Source organism: Morus notabilis, unplaced genomic scaffold, assembly GCF_000414095.1.
Source record: "Morus notabilis unplaced genomic scaffold, ASM41409v2 Scaffold156, whole genome shotgun sequence".
NCBI lineage: Eukaryota > Viridiplantae > Streptophyta > Magnoliopsida > Rosales > Moraceae > Morus > Morus notabilis.
Genome location: NW_010361538.1, coordinates 654764 through 670366, shown reverse-complemented (window position 1 = coordinate 670366; position 15603 = coordinate 654764). Strand labels below are relative to the sequence as shown.

General features: G+C 32.0%; 1 protein-coding gene across 4 annotated transcripts in view; it reads right to left on the bottom strand.

Annotated features, from left to right (window-relative positions):
* Positions 1-6547, bottom strand: part of LOC21406322 (chromatin structure-remodeling complex protein SYD) — a 26143-nt gene extending 19596 nt beyond the window's left edge. For 3 of the 4 annotated variants that reach the window (XM_024166905.1, XM_024166906.1, XM_024166907.1), the window contains exons 1-11: positions 6403-6547; positions 5767-5890; positions 5607-5668; positions 5029-5144; positions 4034-4822; positions 3482-3657; positions 2435-2586; positions 2258-2322; positions 1399-2172; positions 1023-1198; positions 455-552 (exon numbers count right to left, since the gene is read on the bottom strand). In XM_024166905.1, the coding sequence (XP_024022673.1) occupies positions 455-552; positions 1023-1198; positions 1399-2172; positions 2258-2322; positions 2435-2586; positions 3482-3657; positions 4034-4822; positions 5029-5144; positions 5607-5668; positions 5767-5880 (2522 nt within the window). In that variant the 5' untranslated portion in view covers positions 5881-5890; positions 6403-6547. The remainder of the gene's footprint in view (positions 1-454; positions 553-1022; positions 1199-1398; positions 2173-2257; positions 2323-2434; positions 2587-3481; positions 3658-4033; positions 4823-5028; positions 5145-5606; positions 5669-5766; positions 5891-6402) is intronic. The other variant, XM_024166908.1, reaches the window with a different exon arrangement.
* Between the last annotated feature and the right edge of the window lie 9056 nt (positions 6548-15603).

The window sequence follows — 15603 nt, the reverse complement described above, 5'->3', positions numbered from 1 at the left end:
GTGACTAAGTTATTTAGCACTTCAGCATTAGCGATAACGTGCAAGGTATATTGGTATAAAAGTGCAAAACACCCTATATCTGAGAGATAAACTGAAAAATGAAACCACAATTAGCCTAAGACTAATCAAATGTTATGATCGAACTGGAAACCCCAATGAACAAATACTCCCTCTGCTCCAAAAGAACACCTCAAATTCTTCATTTTTAACGACACCATAAGTTTTTCTAAATACCCTCAAGGATCAAATAGTTGTTTCCAATTTTCAACATCACCAAATCAATTGCACAATAAGTTGGTGGGAAAGCATTGATGTAGTTCATTCAAAAGAGTTCTGATCTTAGAAGACAGACAATTTAATTTAAGACCTTGGCTCTTTTGTATGAGAACAGATAACTTATAAACAAAAAATCTGATACGTAACCAAATTGGTGCATAAAAGAAAAATCAATAACCTCCGCAGTCGGTGTTGGAGCTCTAAGAGCTGCAGCTTTTTGAGTTCTATGACGCTCTTTGTTTTTGCAGATATGTCTTCAGATGAGCTCACATTCTCCTACATTCCATAATAAAACACAACATCAAACACAAGACAAGAACGGCAACACTAGGCCATAAATATACATTTGGCTCGATATCTTGCAAGTTGGAATATAATTTTGTACATATAAATACGTATGCACATGCACATGCACAGGGCTAACTATCAATGGTAAAGAACGGAAAAGGCTACAAAATTTTAAAATAAGAAATAAAAGGTTTAAGTGTGAATAGTTAGCAAAAAAGAAATTGTTACTTAATAGTCGAGAGGTGAAGACAAAGTCACCATGGCATTCTTCAAAAGAGCTATTGTCCAAGGCCCCAATATAATTGAGCATAAAATGGCAAGGCTCGAATCACAACAGACATTGCTTTTCAATACTAACTTGTTCAACATATATAAATGAGATATCCAGAGTGAACATTACAAATGATATTTTGGTATAAGCAGAAAGCTGTCACCAACACCAAGTCTCAAGCACAAACCTTTAGCTTGTGAAAACAAGTCGCAATTCTTTGCTTTGTCTTCTGCTGTTTCAGAACCCATTTTTGCTCATCCAAGAGTTTCCTTTTCTGGTGATCCATAATCCACTTTTCCGACATCGTGTACTTTGGAGAAGGTGGCAAATCAGTGTGTACAAAGGTACTGTCCTCTAATTGTTCTGCAGTGAAAGTAATATTATTTTAGTATCAGCAACCAAAACTGCTTTTTGCCTGTGTGAAAGCCTTTGATTCAAAACTATTAACATTTAAATTATCTGCAGTAGGGGCTACCACAATTCTCATGTATCATGATCACTATGAAAAATGAAAACAATAGGAGACTTAATAATATAAAGTTACTTAGCAGTATGGTTCTCACCTTGTAATCCATGTTTTGGCATCATATTAGCATCCTTCAACATATGTATTGCATGATGATTATTGTCAATTCCAGAAACTGGTTTCCAGCGATCTCTCAAGGAAAGAGAAGATAAATTATTATCAACACGTACATTCCCTGAACTAGCAGTATTGATAAGTTTTTGGACTTGACTAGGTGCATTGTCTTTTCTTTCAGGCACCAAATCATGCTGAACAGACGATGCTGGAAGAACTCCCCTAGAAACCTCATCATGATTACCAACTGCGGTCCAGCCAACTATTTCAGAGCTCGTCTGCTTATTCACAGCCATTATGGAGACAGCTTGGTTGGCCCTTCCAACTTGAAGATGGCCATTTTCCATTTTGTCCCCAGGAGCACTAACAACTAAACCAGTCCTCACACCAGAAGAATCATGCTGTGATGCCATTGTTAGGCCGGCCTGTGAACCTGTGGATTCCTGAATCTGCATTTCAGCATCTGGTTTTCTTGAAGTTCGGAAATGTTTTCTTTCATCAGAAAAAACAGAATGGTCAGAGGGTTGCACACTTTTCTCCTCCATCTTTGAGTTCCCAGCTTCTTTAGATAAGGACTCCGCATCTTGGAATCTTCCAACAATAGAGGAGGTGCCTGGAGGCATTTTATCAGTTTCCCTTGCATTGGTCATCTTTCCAAATGGCATTGTCATCTCCGGCACATTATTGGGTTCGCTAGAAGATTGTACTTTTCCTTTAGGGTCAACCAACTCCTTACGAGATCCCTCAGCACTACCACCTGAAACATGAAGAGTTAACAACGAAAAATGGTCTTAACTAACAAACGCAGAAATAACATATACATTAAATCAGAAATTACTAACTGTCTTTAGGAAAGATGTTTCCAAGTGCAATGTCAAGATGCAGCTTCTTCGGCATCAAACCATTTCTGCACATAGAAAAACCACTACTAAGCACAACCGTACTAAGAGAAAGTTTATTGGAGCATAGTGTTCTCCCCTAAAAGGCTACCAGAGAATGCTAATCTAAGGCGTATTGACCTGAAAGCTAAAAAGACAAGGCACTGGGCTCTCAGCTGCTTCAATTGTTGCTCCTTGAAAGCCATCCCAGCAGATACAGGAGATTTTCCTGTATCTCTAGGTGTTGCACTTCTAAGCATATTCATTTCAGATACATTGTTTTGTCTGCCAGCCTACAAAACCATCAAATAGCAGGAGCAACTTAATGCATTGCAGCAAAATAACAATTCCACCAACAATGCCACATGCTGAACATAGTTTGGATAGGATCAACATATCCATATTGAAAGACAATCAAGAAAATAGAGCATCTTAAAAATCTAGCGGACAACCCAATACTTGTGCATGACAAAACACAAATTACGAGTCATAATTAAGCTTCTGATATGGAATAGCACCACGAACCCAAACTGAGGAAGGACATCAAACGTAATACTTGTTCAGAACAAAACACAAATTGAGCCTGTGCTATGGAATAGCACCATAAATGCAGTTTCAGACGCTGTTTTTATAAATATGTGTCAGCAAACATTAATTGTTCAAAAGAAATATTTGCAACGCAAAATAAAGTGATTAGAGTTACTCTAATTTGATATGTTTACAGCGCATTATCAACAGGCTATTAGATTTTCAATAAACATAAAATGTGTGTTGCTGAATAATTATTAGTAAGTATTGAAAATAAATTAAAAAAATAACTAAAAGTTCCTTTTACATGGTGCAACTGTACACATGGAGATAGTATTAGCAATACCAATGTTCAATTTGGTGATTTTACCATAGATAGTACCCAGAAACTGTTCATGTAAGGCAAACTAAATTGAAGACAATAAGCTTCTTAAGCCACACACATGAAATAAGAGACCAGGGGGATAAGTTGGAAAGGGAAGGCAATGTGGCTATGCTGCCCTGCATCAGAAATTATCACAAAAAAGCAACTTCGGAGGTATCAAAATCAAAACAGATGTGCAAAAACAAAATGACATCTTATGAAGCCTATAATCCAGTACAAACACAAACAGATATTACGCACCATCTTCTCAGTGAATAATGACTGAAATTTAGTACCTGAGCAAGTTTCCCTGCATCAGCCAACTTATTTGAACTTCCACCATCATGCTCCAAAACCTTTCCAGTGGTGAGGCTTGAACCACCAAAATGCATTGGACTTGAGAATCCTTGTTCTGTTGTTGGAAATGAACCAGAAGCTACAGGAACCCCTCCATGAACCTTTCCAAAAGAGCCTAATTTTTTTTTTTAATGAGTAGAACCTAAAAGAGCCTAAGCTTTCCATGTATATCATCATGTCCAATAATTACTTACTGACTCATGAGACACTCAAACTGAGAACATTCTTTTATTACTATCTCTTACGCGAGGAAAAATAAATCAACAACTATTACCAGTCAAAATTTAGATTCTTTTCCATACTTCAATTTCAATAAATCCAATCAAGATATACTTGGTGGAAAGAAAAACAAATATTTTTTTTATGATGTACAATTGTACACATAATATAAGGGTCTAACTCTGAAGGCACCAACCTTCGCTCCTAGTTTATTTCTACCATCTCCAAAGTTTTCGTTTCATACAAAAGAGTCAACATAGAATACTCCTTACCTGTTCCAAGAGATGGAGCAGCCGACTGCAGTGGAATTTCTGCATTTCCAGGAACAATGTTAGAAGAAAACCGAGGAACCTGAAATTTTTCAAATTGCAACCCAGTTTTATTTTGATGCCATAAGCCCATATGGTCATGACCCACAGAAGGTACTTGCTGCTGTGACAGGGGATTATGACCGGAGGAAACTTCTGTTTCTTCAGGGAATTTTGAATTGGGAGGCCTAGTCATGGAATTGTTAATGCTTGCCGGATCTAACTGTTTTTCTGTCAAAGTTTGACCCTCTGGCTTGGGCCTAACCAAAGGTCTCATACCACCAGATAATGATGTGAATTGTTCCATAGGGCTGCTACCCGGATGAATATTAAAATTAGCACGCTCACCGCCTTTGATAGCAAAACCAGAAGAAGATTCAACTTTGCTCATCTTTCCCTTCCTTGGATTAACTCCTGTATTACGAGCATCAAGTTGCTGAGCATTGTCATTTTGTGGTTCTGCAGTTACTGATGTATCTCCCCTCTTTCTCTTAGTGGTGGTCTTCTTGCCATCCTTTTGATTTTGCCTTTCCTGTGACTGTGAATTAGCTGACCTAGAGTCCAAACTGGATGGACTTTCATGGTCAAAAGATTGACTACTCCGATGAGTTCCAGGCCCTTGAAAATAATCATGTCCTGTACTACTTGGACCAACAGGTGGTCTGCTTGAAGCAAAGGGATCCATTTTGGAAACCTCATTTTCAGGCAACCCCACTTTGGAATCTTTTGCAGCCCCTACAGTTTGGGAAGACCCTGCGTATAAACATTCTGGCTGCTAAATATAGATTCCAAAAGATTCTAGAAAGAATACGAATACACACATATATCTTTTTTATACATACATATATATAGAGAGAGAGAGAGAGTGATAGACATCTAGAAAGATCGGATTAACTCTGCAGTTCTTAAAAGCAATCTAGGAGCAGCAATGGATGTTTTTGAAAAGATCATGTTATTACCTCCAAATTGCGTGGTTGCAGAATCAGCTGCTTGAGTTCCACTAGCAGCAGGAAGGCGTGACGACTTCAAAGCTTCAATATCAAGACCATGTTGATTGATGACGGTCTCCATGGCCCTTAAAGAAAGATAAGTTAAAACAATTAGGCACAAAAAGATGCAGAAGAAAGATTCAAATGACAAATCAATTAAGAGTTAAAATTAAAAAAAAAATTAAAAAAAAATTAAAAAAAAATTAAAAAAAAAACAACAAAACACATAAAACAAAACAAAGCTTATACCGCACAATCAATGCCATCATAAACGGCAGAGTTTTCCTTCATTAGTGAGATAAATAGAATGTATCATGGATCCTACATCCTTCTGAGCTCAACAAATATTGAACACTATATTTTATGTTCTTTCCATTTAAACTGAGAACAGCAACACAGTCAAATATTCTCTTTAGTGACAGAGGTTTTTAAGCATGTATCGAATAATTAACTAAACTCGATTTACAATATTAAATCTACCTAAAATAATTTCCAAAAATAGAGCAAAACATGACCGAAATAATTCGAACCGGACATAAGATATTTACCTCGATATTACTTGATATGGCATGGAGTGCTCCTTCCCACTCGACTTCATGTGTTGCAATATCTGATATTTAACGTACCAAAATTAGAAACAGTGACCAAAAACAACCAAACCCTAGAAAGAAATAACAATTATTGAGATTTTTAAGTTACTACACTGACCACATAAAGTTTAGTGGCCAATTTAGATGGTTCATCTTTAGAATCTTGGATGAGTTTGTGCAGAAACTTCGCCGCCTCCAATTCGACATTATGCGAAGGCGCAGGCGCAGCCATCTTGTTTGAACTGAAAATTATTTAAATTAAAAAATAAAAAATAAAAATAAAACTAAAAAAGAAATCCCCAGCATATCAACTCAAGCTCTGACCTTTCTTCAATCAGGAACAAAATATATACTACGTCGTCAACTGAAAAATTTTCAAACCTAATTACGAAGTTCTGTTTACTTTCCAGTCACACCAAAATGTCGAACAATTTTTTCCCATTTCCAACAACGTGTCGATTATTATCCATACCAAACTATAAAAAACCACATAATCATGCAATTTCCCCGCACGAATTGTTACTAAATTTGTACAAACGCGCAATTCCTTAGCTCAAGTAAACCCAAATGCTACCGAAACACCTGAAAACCTAACTAACGAATCAAACACTGGGTAAAAGAGTTCGCGAACACCCATTTTCCATTAAAATCTCCGTAATGTTTGGTTGCCCAGAAAATAAGAAAAATTCGAAGACTGTGTGACATTATGACCTTATTTGGTTTAACAATTTCTTCGGAAATCAAAGAAACTTACCTTATAAATTAAGCCAAAAGACTCGAATAAGACTATAATTAGCCGAAAGCTTTCATATTTTCTTCGATCTTAGATGGTTCCGAGCTGATCTCCGATCGATCGAGTGATGCAGAGACGATGGAGCTCGATTAGAGAAGAGGGTTTGGTCGGTTTAGGGCTTTTCGGGAGACGAAGGAAAAGCACGGGGAAATGATGACCAAGGCGATTGCCATTTCGAAGGAAACGACGCCGTTTTACTTGCCTTAACAGTGAAGTAAAGCCTTGAAAGGTCCACTTGCTTCTTTTTTTTTTCTTCCTTTATTTCTTTTCTTTTTCCGTTGAAAAAGGGACTGATTTAGGAAAAGAAAAAACATTTTTTAAGGATTAATTATATATTGATTATATTTTATACCTTCTAGTTTTAATTATTACTCAATTTATCCTTCTTTTCTTTCAAAAATATTAAAATATCCTTTAAATTTAACAAATATGTTTCAATCTATCCTTCATCAATTGTAGAAAAAAAACAAATATATCCTTAATTAATTGAATTGTTTACTTAAAAAATCATTAGAAAAATTTTGAAAATTATTTTAATTTTAACATTTTAAAAACACAAAACTCACAATTGTTTCAAGATCTTTGTTTTGAAATTTTACTAAAAAATATATACATAACTGAAGATCTTTGTCTTCACATCAACATTTAGAGTCCGTTTGATTCATGGATTAGAACCATGAGATTAGAACCATTTTCGATTTACGTGTGTTTTTTGTGAGAGAAAATATTGTAGTGAACCATGAATTATGATCCGAATCAGAGAACAAATCATCCAACCAAACGGGCTCTTAACATTTAGCTGCAGCTGAACAATTGACTTTGTACCAACTGACTCTTTATTTTTAAAAAATTAAGGTATAAGCTGGAGCAAAACAATAGTTTGAGGGGATATTTACGAAATTACACTAGTTCAGAAGGTTTTTTAAACAATTTTATATAATTTAGAGGTAAAATGAATATTTTCAAAATTTAAGGGCATTCAATTGTTTACGTAATTCAGAGGACATTGTGAAATTAAGACCAAAATCAAAACATCTATTCCAATATTTCGTCATTTCATTTCTTGAATGAGCTCTTTGAATGATTTACCAACCCCATTTTGTAAATTTCCCTCAATAAACCCATTGCAAAATGAGTTGAGTTCGAAGGGTTTAATCTTATTAGAGGGTTTATATGGTTGGAACTCTTTGAAAGTGTAAGAGTTCAAACATGCACAGTCTAAACATCTTACTTGTGGAATCACTGTGGGTATGTTTATTTCACAACTCTAGTTAAGAACTTGAGAATTAGGGCCTCATTCATTTCACCGATTTGAGTTTTCAGTTTTAGATTTCTACAGTAAAAAGTTCTCAAAAAATGTCACATTTAACTTTTTCTGCTACAATGAAAAGCTCTCAAAAAATGTTACATCTCAGCTCAAATTAAAATTTTGAATCCACGAAGTAAACGATAGGTATGTTTATTTCACAACTCAGATTAAGAACTTGAGTTATGTATGTGAGAGAAAAATATTGTAGCAAAAAAGTCAAATTTAAATTTTTATGAGAGAAAATACTGTAATAATAAAATTTGAGTTGTAACTTGAATTATGAAATGATCAATGCCTATTTAAATCTATTTTGAAAAAAGAACCCATATTTTCCTTGTTGTATATCTATAGGCAATCTTTACGGTGCATCCTCTTAAAATAGTGCACTAGTGGAGCAAGTTTAGGAGCCGTTTGATTAAAATTATACGGTAAAAAAGTTATTATTGTATCATTATGGGTGAATTTAGAATTAATTTTTGCTTATTTTTTAAAACGTTTTTATACACCTTTTGAGGTATAAAAATGAAAACAGTCTGTAAACCATGTTAGTTTAGTAAATGTTTTGAAAACGAAAATGAAAATGAAAAACAGCGAGAATGGTTTTTATGAAGGAATTATAAAACGGTTAAAAGTTGTTTTTCCTTTTTTATTTTCATTTTCTAGTGCTTATCAACAATGTTATAATATATTAATTAATAATTATAACTAAACACGATTTCACTTTTTTATTATACTCAAAATAATCTCTTAAAAACTAACCAAATACAATTTTAGAATCGATCTAAGAATGACTCTCAAAACAATCTCACTTTTACTTTTGTATTGAAAACAAAATCATTTTAAAAACGTTACCAAACGGGTCCTATGTATTTTAACTCTGCACATGAGATTATGAGCCGTTTGGTAAGGGGATTATAACCATGATTTGAATTATGGTTCATGATTTGTTACAGTATTTTATCTCATAAAAAATACACGTAAATCGAGAATGATTATATCATTTTTTTTTATAAATACTCATTATATGTTTTATCCTCTACCGGCGCTGGCAATCTTCCTCATCCCTTGTGTCGGCGATCTTCTTTCCTCTAGAGCATTGACATGAGATGCCTTTTGCAAATCGCATGCAACTGATGTAGGAAATGTACTCCATTCTCCATGATTGGACTCTTCTATGCTAGATTTCACACTCGCCGACTTCTTCATCTTCTTGAGAGTTTCATCGGCACCGACGCCGGCTCTCTAATCATCAACTTCATGTTAGCCGATCTTCTCCTTTAATCTTTTTGTTTTCTTTTGTTCTTATAGTCACAGCTCTTTTTATGTTGAATTTTAATTTTTTTAAAAAATTAAATTATTTCGAGTTTAAGGAATACTTCCGTGCAAATAGAAGCACTATGGCTTAGTTTGGTAGTGCTATAGATTTTAAAAAAATTACTTTTAGTTGTGCTGAAAAAAGAAACAGCTGTTACAAATAGCAGTTTAATGTTTGGTAAACTATAATTATAATAGCTGTGCTGGTTCTAAAATCAGTGTAATAGTGTGTGGTAAATTATGAGGTTAAATTGCTGTAAATAGTTAAAAATTACAACTGTATTATATTATACTATAATATAATATAAATAATTACAATATAATATATATTTATTATTATATTTAATATAATACAAAAAAATTATTATTATATAACATATTATATAATTATGATATAAAATATAATAATATTATTAAAATAATAACTGAAATAATTAAAATAACGATTATATTGTATTATACTATAAATTTAATATAATACAATAAAACTATTATTAAATAACATATTATATAACTATGATATAGAATATAATAATATTATTAAAATGGTTAAAATAATTACAATATAATAAAACATATTATAATATTACATAAGAAATATTAATATTTCAGTTATAATTTAATTAAAAATTACAACTATATTATAATATAATATAATATATTATATTATATTATATAATCACTATTATATTATATTAAACAAATATATTATAATTAATATTTTGTATAACCATAACGTGTGTAATATACTATAATAATAAAATAATAATTATAATATCATATTATAATTATAATATCATATTATTAAAATAATTATAATATTATTATAATATCATATTATATGATAAAATAATAATATTATAGTTATTAATATTATTATAATATTAATATTATATTATATTATATTACGAGTCTGAATTTTAGATTGAGAATTTTATAAATTTTAAATTTCATTAGGGGTATTATGGGTATTATGAAAGTTTCATTAATTATACTATGATGATTACCGCACAATCTAAAAGCTAAAGTTGTCTTTAGACTGCTTCTGCTTTTGGCTGTAAATTCTTGAAAAATTCTTCAAAAAGCACTTTGATGAGATTTACCAAATATTAAAATCAGTTTCTGCTACAAGTAGAAGTTGATTTTAGGAAGGAAAAGCAATACCAAACTAAGCATATATCGGTAATGATCTATTATCTTCTACCATTAGATTGACTCCTAAAACTTGCTCTACGAGTGCACTGTTTTAGGAGATGCACCGTAAAGATTGTTATATATATAAAGTTAAAAGAATAAAAATATTAAAATGTACAATCACCTCATAGAAAAATAAATAATGTACGTTTTTTATTATGTAAGAAAGGAAACGTTAGTTTTTTAAAGCAACATTGTACATGAAAATATGAGATAAATTTAGAGAGGGAGGAAGGGGATAAATAGGTCCCTACTCTATTTCTTCCCCCTCTCTCACCATCATTGTTCGTCATTTTCTCACCGTCGTTGTTTGCCTCCGCCACTTTCTATTCCATCTCTCTCATTGTCGTTGTCCGCCTCTACCACTATTTCTTCCCCATCTCTCACCGTCATTATGCATGATAAATCCAAGTATATCTAAGATTTATCAACTTAGAATCACTTGAAAAAGAATAATAGAATTTTTAATCGTAAATCTTAGATATATTTGGTGTTATTGTTCAAATTTGACACACACGTACAACTGCGTATGATGGTCGGACTCTTCTCCTTTGCCAATATTGGTTGGATACCCTAGTCTAATGTTCCTCTGTCTGGGAACAGTAGAGGTGTCACCATGCACGAAGAGGATAAAAGAGATTCAGAGTCAAGAGACACTAGTGTGGTGCCGGCCAATGGCTCTCTGACACTCAAGTCAGTGTTCTCATTAAGAGCAATAAATGAGCGGGCAACGTTTGGTGGAGGAAATGTCCATACTTCAGTAAATGACCAATAGGAGTATTTATAGTTTGTTGTTGGACCCGGGTCAAACCTGCAACCCATCCAGGGTCTCATAGTACGGTCGTACGGTTTCGTCAGGAGTATATACATGTGTCATTGATAGGTACCAGTCGTATTATCGCCTAAATGGTGGGTGGAGATGACTTCTAACAGGTTGTTATGCATGTAACTTTCTTTTATTGACACCCCCAAAAGCAATACTAAGGAGCATTTCACCGAACACATGCTGATTTAGCAATACCAAGGATTGTTGGCAAAAAGAAGGGCAATTTTGTCTGGGCTATTTGGCATCGCCAGCGGACGCCATTCGATAAGTGCAGGCGATTCGAAAGGATATGGACATAATAGTGATCGGTGAACTGGTGTTAGTCAGACTTCCAACACTTAGTAAATTTGTGATATACCAAGTTAGTATGTATAAACTCTAATGGTAAATCTAAGATTTACCAAGTTAGTACCATTTTTTCAAGAACCGTACAAATTCTAATGGTACATCTAGGATATATCTAGATTTACTGTGTATATCTAGATATATCCAATATTTACTAAATTAAAATCATTTGAAAAAGAATGGTATAAATTTTAATAGCAAAACTTGGATATACTTGATAAATTCAGATATATCTAGGATTTATCAAGTTAACATGTACAAACTCTAATAGTAAATCCTAGATATACAGTAAATCCAAGATTTACTAAGTTAGCATCACTTTTTAAGAATCATACAAATTCTACTGGTAAATTATAGATATACACGAGAGGGTTAGAAATAGTAAAGAGAGAACAAAGAATAGAAGATCGATAAATAAAGAACAATTTATGAAGATAATTACATATACAAACAAAACACCTAGGCCAAGCTATTAATCAATTTATTGCTAATATCTTAGGCAATCCTTATGTCTCAAGCACTGCAACAACGATTTTCTACATTGACCTAGACATACTAGAAACAAGGACATTAAAGATAAGGTAACTAAAATAATTCACAACATTTCCGGAAAAAAAAAACTTATTCTATTACATATCAAAAATCTTTTTTTTTTTTACCTTTTTTCCTACCTGTTGTTATCTTTACATATACAAATTCTCTCACCAAAATCAAGAAATTGAGTTCCTAACAACATCGATAACACCAATGCAATCAATTGAAGAACATAAAACACAAAACAAGAAAATAATCGATGAGCTAAAAACATTAGATCAATAAAGTAATCAGGTTAGCACTATAATATTTTCTCTTCTTCTTTTCCTTTAATTGCACTATTCAAGCTAATAACTTCTCCTCATTTATACGGAGTGTAAAATTTACAGTAAGAGCTATAATAACTAGATTCTCAGCATATCAAGGCCGGTACTATAATTCTTGCCCCAGATGTTACCGACAATTAAAACAAGCAGGCATTGATTGGTGGTGTGATAGTCATGGACGTAACATCGTCTCCATGGTAATTAAAATTACGAATACACTATTACTAAATATCACCATATTTGGCAGACCAACACAAGCCTTAATCAAGAGACCACGCTCCACATTAACGATTGATCAAGCCTTCACTGATCCATTTGTGTTCCCACCAGTCATTGATCAACTAAGAGGATAAACAAAAATCTTCCAAATATATTTTCAAGAGAGAGGACCACAAATGAGTACAATTGTTTCAAAAATATTTGAAGATATTCAGTCTCCAATACCATCAGCACAAATATCAGCCACCACATCAGTAGATGCACAAACACTAAGGTCAAAAAAATCAACAACAAGGTAAAACATATCTACCAATTTATATCAATTATACATAAAAAACAATATTTATTATTTCAAATACATATCTGAATAATATTTTATCATTTCAGTCCTTACTCAAAGACAATAGATGTCCAACGTCCAATACTACAACCACAAATATCAGCTGCAACATCAATAGATTCACAAAACACCATATCTAAAAAAATCAAGCACAAGGTAAGATACATTTACTAGTTTATATTATTTATCAACAAAAAATAATATTTATGATTTTAAATACATATCTGAACAACCTTTTATCGTTCAAGTTCTCAATTAAAGGAGATAGAGCAATCCAGAAAATGTCAAAAAACCAGGTAATATAGCTACTTCTAAATACCTTAATTTACATTACACATACGCAAAATATTTTCAACTTTCTCAATTATCAATACTAATTTTTTCAAAATTTGTATTTTACAGCTAAAAATGCAGAATAATAAATGAGAGCAAAAGCTCAAATACATTGTGAAAGACTTCTTATGACAATATTATATAGACATATCCACATATAAATATCTTTATATAAACTAATTATGTATTCTAAAAATTACCAATTTTTTGTATAACTTATGACTATTTCTCACTGCAACGCGCGAGTAAACAACTAGTTATATGCTAAAATTGGCCTATTCGAACCAATACTAAACACTACTCATTCTATATTCAAACAATAAACCGATGATAAATAATAGGGTTAATCTCATAAATAGTATATGAGTTTTAGTTTTAATTTCACTTTGGTCTCTGATTTTTCAAACTTCGCATGATTGGTCTCTAAAATTTTATTCTATTTCAGTTTCTATCATTGTATTAGTTTAGTGTTAAATATTTGATGAAATATGTATAAATTACGGACTAAAATCAGAAACATATAAAGTTTAAAGATTAAGGTCTCGTTAGATTTACAGATTCGAGTTTTCAATTTTTATTGAGATGTGACATTTTTTAAGAGCTTTTAACTGTAGCATAAAAATTTAGATGTGACACTTTTTTTAGAGTTATTAACTGTAGAAACCTAGAACTAAAAACTCAAATTGGTGAAATGAACGAGACCTAAAACAATACAAAAAATTAAAAATTAATTTCTACAGATAAACCCAAAATTTTAGATATTTCTAAGTTTAGACTCTAATTTACACGGATTCTAACCAATTTTAACGCCTAGTTAATAGAATGACTGAAACTAAAATAAAATATAACCTCAAGAATTATTTGTGTAACGTTTAAAAAGTTAGAAATAAAAGTGAGATTAAGTGAACGCTTGGTTTATGGATTCAAAATCATGATTCACAACTATTTTTGATTTACGTGTATTTTTTGTGAGAGAAAATAATGTAACAAATCACGAACCATGATTCAAATTATGATACGAATACACTAACGAATCACTATGTTTGGTAAGATGGAAAGAAAATAGAAGGGAAAGGAAAACTATAATGCATAGAAAATTAGAATGATAGAAAAAATTTTGATTTTTCCTTTACTTGTTTGGTATGATAAGAAAAAAAGAAAATGGATCTACCTTCCATTGTTTGGTATTTGAAGTGAAACTAAAGAGATGGAAAAATTATTATTGGTGTAATTACTTTTTTGCCCAAATATCTTTTATTAATATTCTTTTCTAATAAAAGTATAAATAATACAATATTCAACATCAAATTAACTCAAAAAATTCATGTAACTTAAACATATATTCCATTTATATTATATATACACACACACACCAAATTTTCCACAAAACAAAAACCTTTTATGTATACAAGACACACATATTACCAATGCAATGCTAATGATATTATGGCTTGATTAATATTGTAATTATTGTGACGAAAAATGGTAGCTGAATTTTTTTTTTTGAAAAAAAAAGAAAAATATTTTGACATATTTATTGTTATTATACTATATGCGCCAATATGATTTCTCTCATTTCTCTCTTTCAAATTTTTAGCTGCAATTGATAAGATAATTATTGAAAAATAGTTTATCATTTCCTGGTATAAAACCCCAAAATCATATCTTTGCTATGAATCAAAGTTTTCTTTTGATGGCTTACTGTGAATCAAGTTATTCATAAAAAAAAAGCGCTAACTTTTGGAGCCAATTTTGAATGAAAAATGAGGACAATTCAGTACTTTGACTTTATTTAGGTAGTTATTCACATTTTTCTTCTTAAAATCCTCCCACTTTTGAAAAGATTAAATATAGTGGGACTCACCAATTACAATTTTCATTCAATTTTCTTTTCTTTCCCAATTTCCTTTTTAACAAACAAGTTAACTTACTAATTTTCATCCCAAAATCCCTCCTACATTTTCTTTCCTTTCACTTTTCATTCATACCAAACACACTAGGGCCCGTTCGGTTCGTTAATTCGAGCTTTTAATTCGAGTTGAGATGTGATGTTGTGTGAGAACTTTTTACTGTAGCAAAAAAGTTAGATGTGACTATTTTTGAGAACTTTTTATTGTAACAAAACTCAAATTCTAAACTCGAATCAGCAAAATGAACGGGCCTTATATAAGTGTAAACCTCAAGAACTTTTTGTGGATCCAACCCTAAATAATATTTACGTTAAAGAATAAACTGATAATAAATAATATTTACGTTAAAATACATTTTCATAAATCATAACGGGCATTTTCATGGAAAAGAAGAGCACGGTGGGCTCCACCTTTATGGCAGTGGGTTCATTCACAATGCGGGTGGGTGTATCTGGCACAGGAGTAATAAACTCGCATCACGTGGCCTCAGTTCTAAAAAATTTTGATCAAGT